We start from the raw sequence: 18,232 nt of genomic DNA, 5'->3' as shown, positions 1-18,232 counted from the left end.
CCTTTATCTCACTAAGGCGGTAACGCACCACGAGTGACTTTAGGAGGAACTGTATCTGAGAGGTTAGTATAGAAGACTACGAGATGAAACTTCTAGATGTGGAAACACCCAGAGATCAGTATGTGTCACTCTGGACCCTAAATCTGAGAGTCGTTCTCTAGTCATTTTAGCTTTATCTGCCTTTCTCAGGCGAAGTGCTTTCAAATGTATACATATCATGGAACTATGAAGGCTTCATTATGCTTTAAAAAAAAAAAAAACTATTAACCATTTCATTAAGAATGTCTAGTGAAACCAGATGATATAGGCCTTCTTTAAAACACAAAAGATAAGAAAGTTACCTAAAATAAAAATCACTTTTCCTAATTAGAACCTTCCTAAGTTTTTTCCCCCTCTAACTTTCTTTTCTTTCTTTCTTTCTTTTTTTTTTTTTTTTTTTTTGCTGTTTGGTTTACTAAGTAGAAAACTTTGATAATTAGATGCCATAAAGCAATAGTCTGCAGGCTTTTTTTAATCTCATATTTATCAGTAAAATGTTTTTGAACCCAAGCCATTAACATACACGTATCCCTCTCATAATTACACATGCATGCTATGTCACTTCAGTTGTGGCCAACTCTTTGAGACCCTATGGACCATAGCCCTCCAGACTCCTCTGTCCGTGGGATTCTCCAAGCTCTAAGAATACTGGAGTGGGTTGCCATACCCTCCTTTAGGGGATCTTCCTGACCCAGGGATTGAACCTGAGTCTCTTATGTCTTCTGCATTGGCAGGCCGTCTTTAGCACTAGTGCCACCTGGGAAGCCCCATAATTACACATACACTGCTGTAAAAATCCATCTTGTGTGTATGAAATGTATACACTAGGCCTTTGGTATCCACGGGGGATTGGTTTCAGGATCCCCACAGAGTCTAAAATCCCAGGATGCTCAAGCATGATATGGTATTTGCATGTAACACACACATCCTCCTGGATACTTTAAACAATCTTCAGGTTACTTACAGCACCTCTAACCTCTGAGTGCTCAGTCATGTCTGACTCTGTGACCCCATGGACTGTAGCACACCAGACTTCTCTGTCCATGGGATTTCCCAGGCAGGAATGCTAGAGTGGGTTGGCATTTCCTCCTTCAGGGGATCTTCCTGACCCAGAGATTGAACCCACGTCTCCTGTGTCTTCTGCTTTGCAGGCAGATTCTTTACCTACTGAGCCATCAGGGAAGCTTGCTTACTACTACCTAATACAGTGTAAATGCTGTATAAATAATTATAAATACAATGTAAATGCTATACAATAGCTACTGGATGCATGGCAAATTCATATTTTGCTTTTTGGAACTTTCTGGAAGTATTTTTCCAAATATCTTTGATCTGTGGTTGGTTGAATCCACAGATGCAGAATCTGTAGATGTGGAGGACTGCTGTACACAAATAGGTATTTTCAAAACTAACATGTTTAAAATATAACCAAAAGCAAAAGTTTTAGTAACTTCTTGTTTCACCTCCTTATATTCTGAGGTCAGTTGTCCAAAACAATTTGAAAATTGGTATATCCCTGCCTGGGTACAATAGAATTTCCTATACCAGTTGCACTAATAAATACCGCCCTGTGTAAAGGGATTATTTTACAAGGTTGTTTTAAAGTCAGGCAAACAGCCTTCAGAGGAAAGGTCATTTACAACGACTGAAATTAGATTCCACCCAGGCAGAGGAAGGAAAAGAGTATGCATCTGTTTCGTTTCCTTGGGGAAGGTCCTGTTGGTAAGAAAGATGTTTCATTTAGGACCTCTGGTTTATTCAGTAACAGTAGTAAGACTGTACTCAACGGAAAACGTAGCTGAGTATCTAGAAAGGAAAGCCTACACCTTGGCAGAATCTGAGGTGTGAACGTTCAGTCCACTATGGCCCTGCCTTGCTCTGAGCAGCCTCTGGCCCTTTGGTCACATGGCCCTTTGGTCACACAGCCCATTGTCTTCAAGACACAAAGGCACACAGGTCAGTGTCCTGATTCCTTCAGCTGTCACTCACCAAGAGCCCTCGTGGGTCCCTGGCGTTGTGCTCGGGCCAGGATCACAGAAGGGAGGTTGGGCTTTCCCTCCGGGAGCTTACAGTCCACGTGGGAGGTACACAAATAAGCTGCCCTGAAATTGATGCCACCTGGAAGGACATTCAAATGGCCAATGTGGACCTAGAAAAGGCACAGCCCATGCCATCTCAGGGCAGGGGATAGATCCAAATTGTACCAGTGGAGGGGAGGGGTGGGGAAATCAAGAAAATTTAACATGAAATACAGCAGAGGACTGGCTCCCACTTCATGCCAGAGCAGAGCAAACACAGGGAAGCCGGCCTGGCTTTCTGTCCCCAGGCTACTCCTGGCAGAAGGAGCCGCAGCCGCAGCCGTGTGTGGTTGGAGGATGGGCAAGCCGGCTCGCCAGGCTTTGTTTCTCCGGGGTGCCGTCTCCAGTGTGGTGCATCCAATTATGGTGAAAGATTAGGGAGGAGCCTGTGAAAAAATTAAAAGGCTGGAAGGAACAATATTTAAAGTGAAGCCACAGCTGCGCCTCATGTTTTTTTAAAAAGGTGAATGGAAATGACTGCTTGAGATAAACTGCAATAAACAGGAACACAGAATGCCAGCTGCCATTCCAGACGAGAGCTCTGCCCGCCCCACGCAATTACTGAGGAAAAGCAGCCGTCGACCTCTGTGCACCCTCACGTCTTCCTATCTGTGAGGCTGAATGCGCTTGAGGAACTCCGCTAAGTTACTGAACCCTTGACGGCCCCACCTCAACCCCCCAGGAACAGTCTCTTCCACTCTGTGGGCCAGAGTCTCCTTTTCTTTCACGGGAGAAACTGGCAGGATTGGTTTTAGGTCTTGTAAATATGAAGCCTCTTGGCTCCTCGTTCAGGCTTCTTTGCATCTTATCACCTGGTTGGTACACCTCGGTGAGCCAGCGTGATCAGGGAATGAGTTCTTTCAGAACCCATAAATTTTTTGGATATATGATATGTGGATTTTGTCTCAGTTTAAAAAAGACTCACACACACAGTTTGTGGGAGGGAGAGTACAGTTTATTTATTAACTGAGATACAATTCACATACCTTAAGATTCGCATTTCCAAGTGTACACTTTGATGGTTTTCATTATATTCATAGGGTTCTACAAACCACCGCTATCTAAGTCAGAATGTTTTCATCAGCTCCCCTCCTAAAATAAGCCTGTCCCCGTTAGTAATTACTCCTAATTCCTACCCACCCCCCCCCCACAATCATTAATCCACTTTCTGTCTTTATGGATCTGTCCTGGACATTTCTGGATCTCGCTCATCCCTTTCTCCACTCTTCTCAGCAATTTACCCCATCCCTCCCTTTAATATTAACAACTAGACCATTTAATGAGTTTCTCTCTGGGTCAGACACTGGGTCAAGTACTTTCTATATAGTATTTTATTTCATCCTTAATACAACCTAAAAAATAAGGTATCTTTATCCCTTTTTTTTTTTTTTTTTTTCAGAAAAAGAAACTGAGGCTTTTAAGTGTTTTCATAACTTGCACTATTAAGTGTCACAGTGAAGAGGTTAACTTGGGTCTTCCTGGCTGTGATTGCCCTGCTCCGGGCTCCTGCACTCCTTCCTGGTCATGCACGTGTTCAACCCCCCCACATGGGCAGCCCACCCTGACATGGGAGGTAGGGGACCCAGCTTCTTGTGGCTGATTGTAGTGTAGTTCGGCCGTTCCATCACCTTGCAGTGGTGTTTTGAACTGTTGTGGTCTGACACTGATACCGAATGACCGAGATGGTTTTACAGACTTGTAAGACGGTGCCTGTTAAAAATAGAGTCCCAGATAACACTGTCCTGTTAAAAGTAGTCTCTGAGGGCAGTCATTTGAGAAAAGGAGAGAGCTCAAGGTGCACCCAGCATTTCTGGCTGCCTTCTTTCGTTGATACCCACTCCCAACAGCTGGAGGACAAGGAATGCAGTAAATAGGCCAAACCATCCTCAGGATTAACCAAGAGTAAAAAAAAGAAAACAATCTCCATCGTCTGGACTGATATCCCAACACTTTTGCTGTTGGCAAATTTTTAAGTAAAATAGGTGTCAGGAGGCTCCTGGGCCCTGCTTGGATACCTGTCCTGGACTTGATCCAAGGGCAGCTCTCTCCTGAGTACTGGTGTTGAGCAAGCCAAACCCAGACCTTAACATTGCTCAACAGCTCGGCCTGACATCTCGTCCAGAGGACTTGTTTAGGCAGATCAGTGTAGGGATGCAAAGATAAGAGATTTCAACAGCACTTCAGGAAACTTTTCTGGATTGTTTAGTGTAAGTGTCAGAAATAGAAAATGTCTGAAAGACAAACTGAAAAAAAGCACCCAGATTTAATATCCATTTCAGTGATACAATGGGAAGATACTTGGTTATTTAACTTACATTTCCGCTAAGAATCGTAAAGGCCTTCCCAGGGAGTGAAATCAGATGCAAGAACTTGAAATAACCTGCCCAGAGCAAGTATTTCTGCCCTTGCCATTCAAAAGCATACAACCTGTATTCTTACAGAATGCTGTGTTCATATTTTGATCTTGTGACAAACCCATAGTTGTTTCAGTGAGAAAATAATTAGAAAATGCTATCAATATTTAGGGGGTTTTGTTTTTATTTTTTGTTTAAAAGAAAAATTTCCGAATTAACAAATAGTTTGTCCCTTCTGGTTCCTAATGTTTAAAAGTCTCAGACTCCTTCGCACTTGAATGCTGCCTATAAATTTAGAGTAAAAGTTCCTTTCTTAAGGAGAGAAATGAGAGTCACTATTATTCTCCTAAAGAAAGAGTTCTTTTCTGCAGGGAGCTCCAGAATCCCAGTTGCATTCCCTGGTAGATGCTGCTAATAGCAATGATGCCAGATATCACTAGTCAATAGATTGTACTGAAGCAACGGGCACATTAATTGCTTCAAAACAGGCATCCTGTCAAGGCCTCGACAGAGAGCAGACAGCTACCAATGCAGTGCACCTGGGTTTGGAATCTGGACAGTCCACAGGGAACACAGCTGTGCTCAACTGAGGAAGTACCAGCTTTGTGCCCTGTGTAGCTCCTTGATCGGTTCAGGTATTTAAAGCCATGGTTCTCAAGGTGTTTGAGCCAGCAGCATCTCGGATCTTGTTAGGAATGCACTTTCTCAACCCCACCCCAGACCTTCTGAATCAGAGAAATAGTGTATGGTTTTGCAAACCCTCCAGGTGATTCTCATGCATAATCAAATTTGAGCACTACTGATTTAAAGAAACTTGTGAACAGAGAGAGAGGACCACCTTGTGCTGGCACCCACCTATGCGGTTCCCCATTTGGCATGCTGGTTTCACAGCAAGGTCCCTACAGCCCAAGTTTCTTCCTGGGCCCTGGGGGACCAGGGTATTCATCAGCTCCTGGAATAATGCAGCTGCCAGCTCTCAGGAGGTTTATCCTCAATGGCACATTGCTTTCCTTTTCCCCATTGGTGGAAAATGTTTATATCATCACTTTAACAGACATTTCCGGAGACATATGTGGGACACCTTGGTGAAAGATGGAGAAAGAACATTCCTGCCTGGAGGCTTCTTGAGCTTAGAGAGGGAGAGAGGACCTTCTGTGAGTCTACTGCTGCTGCTGCTGCTAAGTCACTTCAGTCGTGTCCGACTCTATGCGACCCCATAGACGGCAGCCCACCAGGCTCCCCCATCCCTGGGATTCTCCAGGCGAGAACACTGGAGTGGGTTGCCATTTCCTTCTCCAGTGCATGAAAGTGAAAAGTGAAAGGGAAGTCGCTCAGTTGTGTCTGACTCTTTGTGACCCCTAACTCCTTGCAACTCCTGGAGCGTGTTAGATATGCAAGGTCTCAAGAAGGGGGTTGATATATATATATATATACACACTATCGTAAAAGAGATAGCTGGTAGGAAGTAGCTACATACACAGGGAGCTCACCGCTGTGACCTAGAGGGGTGGAATGGAAGGGGGGGTTGGGAGGGGATATATTTATACATAGAGCTGATTCACTTCATTGTACAGCAGAAACTAACACAACATTGTAAAGCAGCTTTGCACGTGGGCTAAGTCGCTTCAGTTATGTCTGACTTTTTGCAACCCTATGGATTGTTGCCCACCAGGCTCCTCTGTCCATGAGATTCTCCAGGGAAGAATACTGGAGTGGATTACCACTTCCTCCTCCAGGGGATCTCCCCAACCGAGGGATCAAACCCGCATCTTTTACATCTCCTGCATTGGCAGGCGGGTTCTTTACCGCTGGTGCCACCTGGTAAGCCCAAAGCAACTATACCTCAATTTTAAAAAAGAAAAAGAAATTCAAGCTCTCCAGCCCGGCCCTAAATCAGAATGTACGTCCCCAGGTGATTGGTATGCACCCTGAGGTATAAGAAGCCCTGGCAGAGTTAACAATCTTAGCAAGGCAGGAAGGAGGCTGCTGGAAGTGGTATCTTACAGGATTTATAGTGAATTGTACTGAGACAGCATGGTAAAATAAGCACATCCAATAATAACAGGCCATTTCTGTTCCCATAGTGAACAGGTAGAAGTAGGAAACCATGGAGCTGGGGAGGAGGGGAAGATCAACTCAGGAAAGAGATGGAAAACAACAAACCAGGGAGAAATGCTTTCCTTTCCCCTACTTCCTTCCCCATAACTGAATCCCATCCAGACTCAGGTTGTCACTGCGCCTAAGCTCACATCTGCCTTTGTTCCCAAAGTGCCGCTGAATCATTTGCATCAACTGTTCTCCCTGATTCTCTAAGCCAAGCTTCCTTACGTGTCTTCCTGCTTTAGGGAGTTTAAGGAACCCCTTCCTCTGGGTCAGGCGCTTTCTGGCTCCATGGGACCAGCATCTGTGGAGAGGTCAGAAGGAAGCAGCTGCTGGCAGTGTCCTGAGCACCAGCTGGCTATAGGCTTAGGCACAGGATGTTGTGTGTTTCTGAGAACCCTGGTGGGCCTGCAGCTGCCCTCACAAAAATAGTTTGTCAAATAAAGTTTAGAAATGTGCAATTTTGTGCTTATAAATTTATAAGATCAGCATGTGGAAAACTAGGTAGCTCCTGCATCAGTGACCAGACACTACAAGCAAGGTGAACAGAACTGAAAGAGACAAAGACAGGATCAGAGGAGGGGTGTGGGTAACAGGTATGTAAGGACTGGGTGCAGCCACATCCCAAAGAAAGTATGAAAAGAACTTGGGATGGGCCACATTTGGAGATGGAAAGAATCTGCCTGCCAGTGCAGGGAGACACAAGTTCAATCCCTGGGATGGGAAGATCCCTTGAAGGAGGATATGGCAACCCACTCCAGTATTCTTGCCTGGGAAAATTAATTCCATGGACAGAGGATACTGGCAGACTACAGTCCATGGGGAGAAGAAAGGCAGAGGAACCAGAGATCAAATTGCCAACATCCGCTGGATCATGGAAAAAGCAAGAGAGTTCCAGAAGGACATCTATTTCTGCTTTCTTGAGTATGCCAAACCTTTGACTGTGTGGATCACAATAAACTGTGGAAAATTCTGAAAGAGATGGGAATACCAGACCACCTAACCTGCCTCTTGAGAAATCTGTATGCAGGTCAGGAAGCAACAGTTAGAACTGGACATGGAACAACAGACTGGTTCCAAATAGGAAAAGGAATTCGTCAAGGCTGTATATTGTCACCCTGCTTATTTAACTTATATGCAGAGTACATCATGAGAAACGCTGGACTGGAAGAAACACAAGCTGGAATCAAGATTGCTGGAAGAAATATCAATAACCTCAGATATGCAGATGACACCACCCTTATGGCAGAAAGTGAAGAGGAACTAAAAAGCCTCTTGATGAAAATGAAAGAGGAGAGTGAAAAGGTTAGCTTAAAGCTCAGCATTCAGAAAACGAAGATCATGGCATCTGGTCCCATCACTTCATGGGAAATAGATGGGAAACAGTAGAAACAATGTCAGACTTTATTTTGGGGGGCTCCAAAATCACTGCAGATGGTAACTGCAGCCATGAAATTAAAAGACGCTTACTCTTTGGAAGAAAAGTTATGAGCAACCTAGATAGCATATTCAAAAGCAGAGACATTACTTTGCCGACTAAGGTCCTTCTAGTCAAGGCTATGGTTTTTCCAGTGGTCATGTACGAATGTGAGAGTTGGACTGTGAAGAAGGCTGAGCGCCAAAGAATTGATGCATTTGAACTGTGGTGTTGGAGAAGACTCTTGAGGGTCCCTTGGACTGCAAGGAGATCAACCCTGGGATTTCTTTGGAAGGATTGATGCTAAAGCTGAAGCTCCAGTACTTTGGCCACCTCATGCGAAGAGTTGACTCATTGGAAAAGACTCTGATGCTGGGAGGGACTGGGGGCAGGAGGAGAAGGGGACGACCAAGGGTGAGATGGCTGGATGGCATCACTGACTCGTTGGATGCGACTCTGAGTGAACTCCGGGAGTTGGTGATGGACAGGGAGGCCTGGCGTGCTGCGATTCATGGAGTCACAAAGAGTCGAACACGACTGAGCGACTGAACTGAACTGAACTGAACAGTCCATGGGGTCGCAAAAGAGTTGGACATGACTGAGCACTACTTTTACCAAACACTCGTCTTGATTCTTGTCGAGTTTGGGGAATTACAACAGAACACAATGGGAAAGGCTGAGCCCCAGTGTTTGGAATGTTGAGGGGGCTCAGTGGTCCATGTTCTGAGATCTCTGCTCGCGGGATGCCCTCAAAAGCCACTCTGAGCCTTATCTGCCCAGGCTCAGAGGGTGGCAGTGGGAAATTCGGTGACAGGCGAGGACAAAAACTGCCTGTGACTGGACAGTGGTGAATCTGTGAGAGCATTTTCACTCTTGATGAGGTTCGTGGGAGCCATTCTGTCTCATAGTGATGAGCCGCTCCTCCTCAGGTGCCCTCTTGCATTTTGCTAGCAACATCGATTTTAGATGTCTCACTTTGGTTTTATGACTGTATTTCCCAAGGCTGTTTTAGGAGTGGACGTGACTCAACTTGCCATAAACACAGTCGGAGAGTGTGCTAGCCTCCTCCTTTTCCTGTGCACTTTGCTGCTCTCCACCCTGGGGCATCTTTGGGCTTTGGTGGCTTAGAGGACATAATTGCCCTACAGGTATAATTCCTTAGAGAACAAAAGAACCTCGGAACTATACGTGCACACACATGGAGACCTAAAAAATACAACCTCGAAGTTGAGAGTTATGTTTTATTTGGTGGGAATTTTTAGGACTTTAAGCCCAGTAGTCAGCATCTCAAGTAACCCTGAGAGAACTGCTCCAAGGAGGCATTGAGGGGAAGTTCTGTTCCATATGTAAAATAGACAGCCAATGGAAATTTGCTATATGACTCAGGGAACTGAAACTGGGGCTCAGTAACAACCTAGAGTGGTGGGATAGGGAGAGAGGCAGGAGGGATGTTCAGTTAGGAGGGGAAATGGGTAAACTTACAGCTGATTCATGTTGATGTTTGGTAGAAACCAATGCAATACAGCAATTATCCTTCAATTAAAAAGAAAAGTTTTGCAGTAAAGGGCAGATGAGCTGAACAGCAAAAGATGACTGTTAATTAAAGAAAACCAGATATCCCAAATTAAGGAATTTAGCACTTTTCTGTATATGGGAAGATGCTAGAGTCTAGGCTCACTCAAATCATTCCTTTGATATGCACCTCAGCTACCTGGGGCCAGTTCACTTCCCGAGTTTCCCTAGGGCTCAGCGTAGGGAGTGGCTGCAGTCTGATGGCTGCTAGGTGGCAGATAATTCTTTCCTTCCTGAGTCTCCTCAAGGCTCACCAACTCATGTTAGAGGGCCGCAATTGCTGAGGACTATGGTATCCTTTGTTTACTGATATGGCAAGGAATATTCCATTTCACATACACACACATTATACATTATACATGTGGGCAACTGGAAGGAAATTGGGTTTCAATTGTTGAAGTTTAAGAGAAAAACTGTTTTACTAGTCAGTTGAATATAGTAATTTGAAATGTTAGGAATCACATTTGTTCCAGAAGGAAGATTGAGCAGTGATGACAAGAGAGTGGCTCCAATGAGAAGATGTTTGTGTTGTAAATGTTTGTGGTTATGATTAGCCATGCAGAGTGTATGTTTTAAAGTCAGGTGTGTTCTCCTTTTCTGAGAAAGCGTCACATCCATTTCAGGAAAGAAGTTGATACATATCTGTCTCCAGCTTGGTGTCCGCCTGGACACTCGACTAATCCGTGTGGAAGAGGGGCCGGGAGATGTGGCCCCAGAAAGATGGACTTGAATCCTTGCTCTTCTATCTAATAGTAGGGTAACCCTCCTTCAGCCTCTGTTCCATCTTCAGAGCAAGAATGGTTGGAGGATTAATCATAACAGCTACTGTTTACTGCAGATTTACATTACCATAGGGCAGGTACTACTGGTAGGTAGGTAGAATAGGGAAAAGGAGTCCAAAATGGTGGTGGCTAAAAGACAAGGAGGGGAAAAGCCCGCAAAAATAGAACAAAAGAAGGTCCGAGGACCAGAGTGAAGACTTCAGGCAGAACAAACAGCACTCCTGGCTGAGGCCAATTTGCACAGGGCAGGCCCGGGGGGAGGAAATACTTATAAAAGGAGGAGCCAAAGCACTTTCTGTCTCTCTCCCTCTCCCACGTGCGTGCGCTCTTTCTCTCTCTCTCCCTCTCTGTCTCCCCCTCCCCTACACACTCCTCCACTCTCTTCCCTTCAAGTCTTTGGGCTGGCATGCCCTCACGCTTCAAGGATGGATTCTCCTGCTATCTTCTAAATAAAATAGAGCTGTAACACTGATTTGCCTAAGAGCTATAACACGGTTTGTCCAAGACCCGAGAGCTGTGACGCACAGAGGGCTTTTATGTCCGTCGCTCCAAATCTTTGTTGTTACGAGACAAAGAACCGAGGAACACACACTCTCGTGACACTGCTACTAAGCAGTTCACATAAGTTTTCTCACTGAATCCTCCAACATCAAGTGGGAGCCCTTACTTCTGGACTGGGAAGGATTTTCCAAGCACAGAGCCAGCAGACACTTCAGACGGAGTGCACTATTGACTGAACTATGTAACACTTAGGTTGCAAACTCAAAAAGATGAATCATATGCTTACTATAAAATCTGCAGAACTCTCAGACCTATATAGAAAAATAAGCAAAACTCATAGTAAGTAGTTTCCAGAAAAGCTAGTATGTTAACTGAAAAAATGTAAATATTTCATCTCACTGGTAATCAAAGAAAATAAAAAGGATAGCCCTTTTTCCCATCAAATTAAAAACGATAGCATTTTTTAAGTGAAAATACTCAGTGTTAGCCAGGATATAGTGAAAGCTGCACCCTTTCACGTTGCTGGTGGGCATGTAAATTGGAACAGATTTCCTCTCGAGCAATGTGACAAAATGTGTCAAGCGCCTCAACAAATGTTCACCCTCAGCTGATCTGGTAATTCCACTTCCAGGAACTTATCCTGAGGAAATAATCAGACATGTGGGCAAGGACTGATGTAAAAATGCTAGCTTCTATGTCATTTTTAATTGGATACAACCCAAATGGGTAACAATAGAAGATAACTCCAGAGGATAGAATGGCATGCAGCCATTTACAATTGTATCTTTAAAGGATTTTGAATGAATGAGGGCGTTCTCAAAGTATAATAAACAATGTGATCTCAATTTTATAAAAAAGAGAAAAATATACACATAAGATTAGAAAAAAACTAAAAGGAAATATACCAGAATGTTAGCAGTGGTCTGTGTCTCAGTGGTGGGATTATGGCGACTTTTATATTCTTCATACTTTTCTTTTTTAATTTATTATTTTATTTATTTGTTAATTTGTGGCTGTTTGGGGTCTTCAGTGCTTCATGGGCTTTTCTCTAGTTGTGGCAAGTGAGGGCTGCTCTTCATTTTGGTGCCCAGGCTTCTCATTACAGTGGCTTCTTCTGTTGCAGAGCACAGGTTCTAGGGCGCAGGCTTCAGGAGTTGCCTTTCCAGAGCTCTAGGGCACAGGCTCAGTCGTCGTGTTTCTTGGGCTTAGTTGCCCTGTGGCGTGTAGGGTCTTCCTAGCTCAGGCATCAGACCCATGTCCCCTTCATTGGCAGGTGGATTCTTTGCCACTGAGCCACCAAGGAAGCCCCTGTACTTTTCTTGATCCAGAGAGAGAAGAGGATAAGGAGGGGACATTTGTGTATTACAAAATAGTCCTCTTCATTTTCTTAAATTTTATTTTTTTTAATTGGTGAAAAGTTACTTTACATTTTATGTTGGTTTCTGCCCTACAACAACATGCTGCTGCTGCTAAGTCGCTTCAGTCGTGTCCAACTCTGTGCGACCCAATAGACAACCCACCAGGCTCCCCCGTCCCCGGGATTCTCCAGGCAAGAACACTGGAGGGGGTTGCCATTTCCTTCTCCAATGCATGAAAGTGAAAAGTGAAAGGGAAGTCGCTCAGTCGTGTCTGACTCTTCGCGACCCCATGAACTGCAGCCCACCAGGCTCCCCCGTCCATGGGATTTTCCAGGCAAGAGTACTGGAGTGGGGTGCCATCGCCTTCTCTGACAACAATGTAATCAGTTTATATATATATTTATATATATATATATATATATATATATCCCTTCTCTCCTGAACCTCCCTCCCCTCCCCCATGCCACCCGGCTAGGTTATCACAGAGTGCCTGCCTGGGCTCCCTGTGTTATTTAGCAACTTTCCACTACTTTACACATGATAGTATATGTGTGTGTGTGTGTGTGTATCAATGCTACTTCCTCAATTCATCCCACCCTCATCTTCCCCTACTGTGTCCACAAGTGTGTTCTCTACTAGGTTTATCAGTAGCATTTATCTAGATTCCAAATATATGCATTAATATCCAATACTTGTTTTTCTTTTTCTGACTTCACTCTGTATAAGAGGCTCTAGGTTCATCCACCTCACTGCAACTGACTCAAATTTGTTCCTTTTTATGGCTGAGTAATATTTCTTTGTATAAATGTACCACAAGTTCTTTACCCATTTATAAAACAGACCTCTTTAAACAGTTATTAAGTATTCTGGTATTAAAATTGGAATTAACATGGATAAGAATATTTTTAAGACCTTCTCCACTATCTATCACTTTAACATACCAAGTAAATCAGGAGAGACAGACATGGAATCAAGGGTATATTAACACCTTTACACCCGGGATAGGTGTTTTCTGTAAAGACAACTTCTTCCAGACCCCAGGATAATGTTGGACAATATTGGTCATTAACACTCATTTATGATCTACCGATTTTATATTTGGATATTTCATTCCACTCAACAGTTTTCTGACTGTAGAGGACATTAAGTAATAATCTCTCTTGTCTGTTACATGGATTCAGAAATAAGTTCACTGATTATGTTAAATCTGCATAGCAGATTTTGGGATTTTGAAGTGAATTTGTTTTAAGTAAAGATGTCAAGTGTGGTTCTATTTTGGCAGGACGATCACCAGTTAAGTACCAGCCCCGCATATTTGGAAGGGTGGGTTGCTTTAACTAAGGTTTCCAAAAATACAGTTGCAAGTGGTTAGTGAAATTAAGAGCATTCTTTACTTCCCTTTACAGCCTTGTGGTTACCTTCTCAGGGCTCAGTGCTATACTAGCCCAGTAATCAGATGAGATCAGCATCACATCTGTAACTGTACGAAGAATTGTTCATCTTGTGGCTGTGTCTCACACACACACACTCTATAGCTGCTAGTATGACACACACACACACACACGCACACTCTATAGCTGCTAGTATGACACACACACACACGCACACTCTATAGCTGCTAGTATGACACACACACACACACGCACACTCTATAGCTGCTAGTATGACACACACACACACGCACACTCTATAGCTGCTAGTATGACACACACACACACACGCACACTCTATAGCTGCTAGTAAGACACACACACACACGCACACTCTATAGCTGCTAGTATGACACACACACACACACGCACACTCTATAGCTGCTAGTATGACACAATTCCATGGATACGTGACAAAATAGGAAGATATCTGAGTAGATGGATAGATTTAAATATAATTGCTAAATATGAAAGTTGAAAGAATGGTTATAGTGTCCAAGAATTTTTAAATGTTAGAGAAAAGGAAAATAAGGATGAGCTTTCCTTGAACTAGAAGGAAAGCCTATTGAAACTAAATATCCGGTGCTAGAGACTAGGAGTGTGTATTTTACACTTGATCTTAGCCAGACGGCTCAGAAGTGATGGGAATGTGCATTTTTAAGTCTCTACAGGAAATTCTGATGCAGACTGTTGAAGCTAACGCTGTCTTAGCAGGGCTGCGCTGTCGTATATTTTATTCTGAGCTTCCAATATGGTATCTGCTAGAGCCACCTGTGGCTCTGGAGCTCTTGAAATGCAGTAGTATGACTGGAGAAACTGAATTTTTTATTTGAATTAATTTTAAATTTGAACGTAAATAGCTACATGTGACTAGTAATTACCATGTAAATAGCCTCCTTAGCCTATAGTATATTGCCCTTCACTTGGGGATGAAATGAAGCCATTTTTCAGCCTGCCCTTATGATAGGTTGTACATGTCATTACTGTGACAGTGATGCTCAGATGGTGGATCAGAGCTTCCTCTGTAACTTGTGGGTACTGGTGGCAGCAAATGTGGCTCCAGGACCTCCTCCTGGGAGAATCAGGGTGATGGGGTGTTCTGTGACCACACCCCATCACCTGAGTTGTGTTGTGTAATATAATTTGGTCAGCATCGTCTTCAGCTCCCTGCTCAAAACTTAAAATGGTGCTTCTCACAGCCCCCCTCACCCCACAAAAACAGAAAACCTAAATCTCATTCTCACCCCAGGATATCCAACTCATTATATTTGTTTTTTGTGGGTTTGTTTTTAACTAAGGAAATCATGTCTAATCTCCTCTCCTGTTGTTTAAAGGGTTTAGAAGTTCAGCATGGTGAGTTTTTATGGGACTTTTATGGGAAACCAAGGGTTGTAAACATATCCAAATTATCCCAGTAGTGTAGTTTACCAAATTCTGTTCCTATGCACATGGACCTGACCTCCCTTCAAAATATGAAACAGATGGGTCCAGTGAGAATCCTCCAGCTATTCCAAGCACTGTGTTAGGATTTCTCACATTCTAAACCCGGTGAGATCAGGATATTGAACAAAAACAAATGTCCCCACCAAGACTGTAAGCTGGGTAGGGGCAGAGGCTCTGTCTATCCATCCTGAGCCGTGCTTCCAGCGTCACAGTATGGCTCCTGCCTCTCATAGAGGCTTGGTGCCTGTCAGTTGAATGAATTAATGTTCCTGCCAAAGAGAAAGTGGCCTGAAAGGGACCATGTAAAGAAGGCAAAAGACATGAGCCCTCATTTAAGATAAAAGCGATTTGATTTAGGACAAAGTGCTTGTCCTTTACTCTCTTACTCTTGTCATATCTAGCAGGTAAGAAGAAAGATGAAAGCACCAAATAATCTACAGGTGACCCTTTAACAAGGGGTTAGGGGTATCAACCCTCAGGACAGTAGAGAATCTGCCTGTAACTTATAGTCAGCCATGCCTGTGTGCGGTTCACAGATTCAACGAGTCATGGATCGTGAAGTACTATAGTATTTACTATTGAAAAAAGTCTTCTGTAACTGGATCTGAGCAGTTCAAACCCATGTTGTTCAAGAGTCAGCTGTAGTTCCATCCTGATGACTACCATTTAGTACCATGAGGGTGATTTCCTAGACTAGTGATCGTAATGGGCTCTGAAGAACTGAAATTAACTCACAGACTCGGAGTCAGGAATGACAGATTGCATTTCAGCTCTTATTAATTCAAATGCTCTTGTGCTGTGGCCTGTTTTATTTTGTTTTTGTCTAATATTACAGTTCTAAGAGACCTAGCAGTTAGATTGCCTCTGGTTGTGATGTATGTGCCTGCTTATCGGCATGTTTTATTTTCCTGAAATTTTAGGCACAGAAAAATGAGAGGGAATCTATCCGACAGAAGTTGGCACTGGGAAGCTTCTTTGATGATGGCCCAGGAATTTATACCAGCTGTAGCAAAAGCGGGAAGCCAAGCCTTTCCTCCCGGTGAGTGCTGTTTTGAATTGATTTTTTTTTTTAATATGTACCTAATGGATTTTGTCATCTGACTGTATGTTTAATGAGATATCCTTTAAATCCTTGAGTATTTTCCCCCCATAACACTACCACCTTTATTTGTGTGCTAGACAGATCTCTCCCCACCTGTTTGTTGGGTTGGTTTTTTGGGTTTTAATTTTGGGGATTTGGGGCCCATTTGAGGTCAGATTTCTATATTTCATTTTTAGACACAGTACTGATTTTACTTTGTGATGGGGAAATCAAGCTACACTCTTAAGCAAGCCGACTGATGTTTGGAACGTGTGGCAGACCACCAGATTTGCCATTAAGCAATCCCAAAACATCCAGACTCACCCCTCTAATGCATTTGATAACAGTGAATACTGGTAACTGAGAAATACAATTCCCACTTTGATCATTGAACATTTACTGCTAGCTTAACCTGTCTTGCAAGGTGTTTTGTTTTGTTTTGTTTTAATCTTGATTTCAGGGTATCATTGATTATTTGCATAGCTTCTGATTCCAATGAAAATATGTTAAAATTATAATTCTACCTGGAAAATAGGACTGTAGACCAGAGCTTCTCAAACTTTAATGTGCAAATGTGTCACATGGGGATTTTGTTAAAATGCTGATTCTGATTCAGTAGGTCTGGGTGGGGCTTAAGATTCTGTATTTCTTACAAGCTCCCAGCTGATGTTCCTCTGCCAGTCCATAGGTCACACTTTGTTTGAGAGGGTATAGACAGTTTGCAAAATTAACTGTTACGAGTACAGGTATTCCAAGTGGTGAAAGCACAGAGAACACTGTTTTTAAAAGATGGTAGTAACTGAAGATGCATCAGCATTCTCTTGATCCCTCCCCAGATATCTGTTTCTTGTCAAAATATCTCTCTTCCTTTGGACTCTCTTAAGAGCAGATATCCCCTATATAAATACTAGGTATTCTTACCATGATAAACCAAGTATGGGAGACAAATAATAGCATTCATGCATTTGTTCAGCCAGTTAATTTCCACTCTTTCCTTCCTATGAGGTCCAGAATTAGACACTTTGGTATCTATTTTATCTGGCTTTCAGTAAGCCTCATACTTCTGTATGTGTGCATATAAGGAGTTACTGCCAGTGGGTTAGTGCCTGGAGTCAGGAGCTGAGACCTGGCCACACAGTGTTCAGGCATGTCCTCCTCGGTGGGTGTGGGGCCAGCACAGGCTCAGAGGATTCCCTCGATCTCTTCATATGTCATTTCAGAGCTGGAAGCCTTCGCCTTTGCTGTAGAAGCACCTCTTTCCCCTCCCAGTGGGAAGTGGCAGGAGGACTCTGGCCTAGGAACCTGGACATCTGAGGGCTCATCCTAGTCAGCTTCTAACTCTGAGACTTGAACAATGTACTTAGTTTTACCATACCTCAGTTTCCTCGTTTTTGTAAAATGAGGAGAGTAGACTCCATAGATGGTCTTCTAGATCTCTGTTACTATTCTTTCCCCAAAGCCCCCAAAAGTTTTCTTTTAGAAATCCCATCTCTCTGCTCAGCCATGTCATATCCATCTGGTCCAAATGGGAGGAGGTCTGGGTTTCAGAATCAAAGTGTGTGTGTGTGTTACATGGCTTTAAAAGTAAAGTAGAATTAACTACAGAGTATATAATAACAACACAAAATAAAAGTAACAGTCCTTGCTCCTATCCCTGTCTATCCTAGCTCACTCTCCAGAAATAATAGTGTTTAACTCCTTAGCTATTGCTGGTGTTTATGTCTCTGAATAAAATGCTGATCTTCTTAGCTTTTACTTTTAAGCCATCTTTTGACTACCAAATAACAGAAAGCTGGGGTTTAACTCTCTTTTACAGCCCTCCCACAGACATATCTATATATCCCCCCATCCTCCCCCTGTAATTTTTTCAGAATTTGGGGTAAAATAACTGTTTGATTTTACATTATTAAGATTGTATATTATTCACTTTGAGCCATGTAGTAAGCTATGATTACTTAAGAAATTTTATTTTTTATTCTGAAATTTTAATTGCCCCATTTTTCCCTTTGCCAGTCCATAGTTGGCGTGCCCTGTTACATTCCACTGTGTGAATGCATCCCAATTCATGGAGCCACTC

General features: G+C 43.2%; 1 protein-coding gene across 14 annotated transcripts in view; it reads left to right on the top strand.

Annotated features, from left to right (window-relative positions):
- SCHIP1 (schwannomin interacting protein 1) overlaps positions 1 to 18,232 on the top strand; it is a 186,604-nt gene that overhangs the window by 135,219 nt on the left and 33,153 nt on the right. For 9 of the 14 annotated variants that reach the window (XM_042235034.1, XM_042235018.1, XM_027958909.3 and 6 more), the window contains one exon: positions 15,995 to 16,113. In XM_042235034.1, the coding sequence (XP_042090968.1) occupies positions 15,995 to 16,113 (119 nt within the window). Of the gene's footprint in view, positions 1 to 3,516; positions 3,691 to 6,109; positions 6,293 to 15,994; positions 16,118 to 18,232 lie in introns of those variants that run through there. The other 5 variants (XM_042235044.2, XM_060405332.1, XM_060405342.1 and 2 more) reach the window with 3 other exon arrangements.

This window comes from Ovis aries, chromosome 1, assembly GCF_016772045.2.
Source record: "Ovis aries strain OAR_USU_Benz2616 breed Rambouillet chromosome 1, ARS-UI_Ramb_v3.0, whole genome shotgun sequence".
NCBI lineage: Eukaryota > Metazoa > Chordata > Mammalia > Artiodactyla > Bovidae > Ovis > Ovis aries.
Note: the sequence above shows the minus strand (reverse complement) of the source record. Positions and strands in the feature narration are given on the sequence as shown.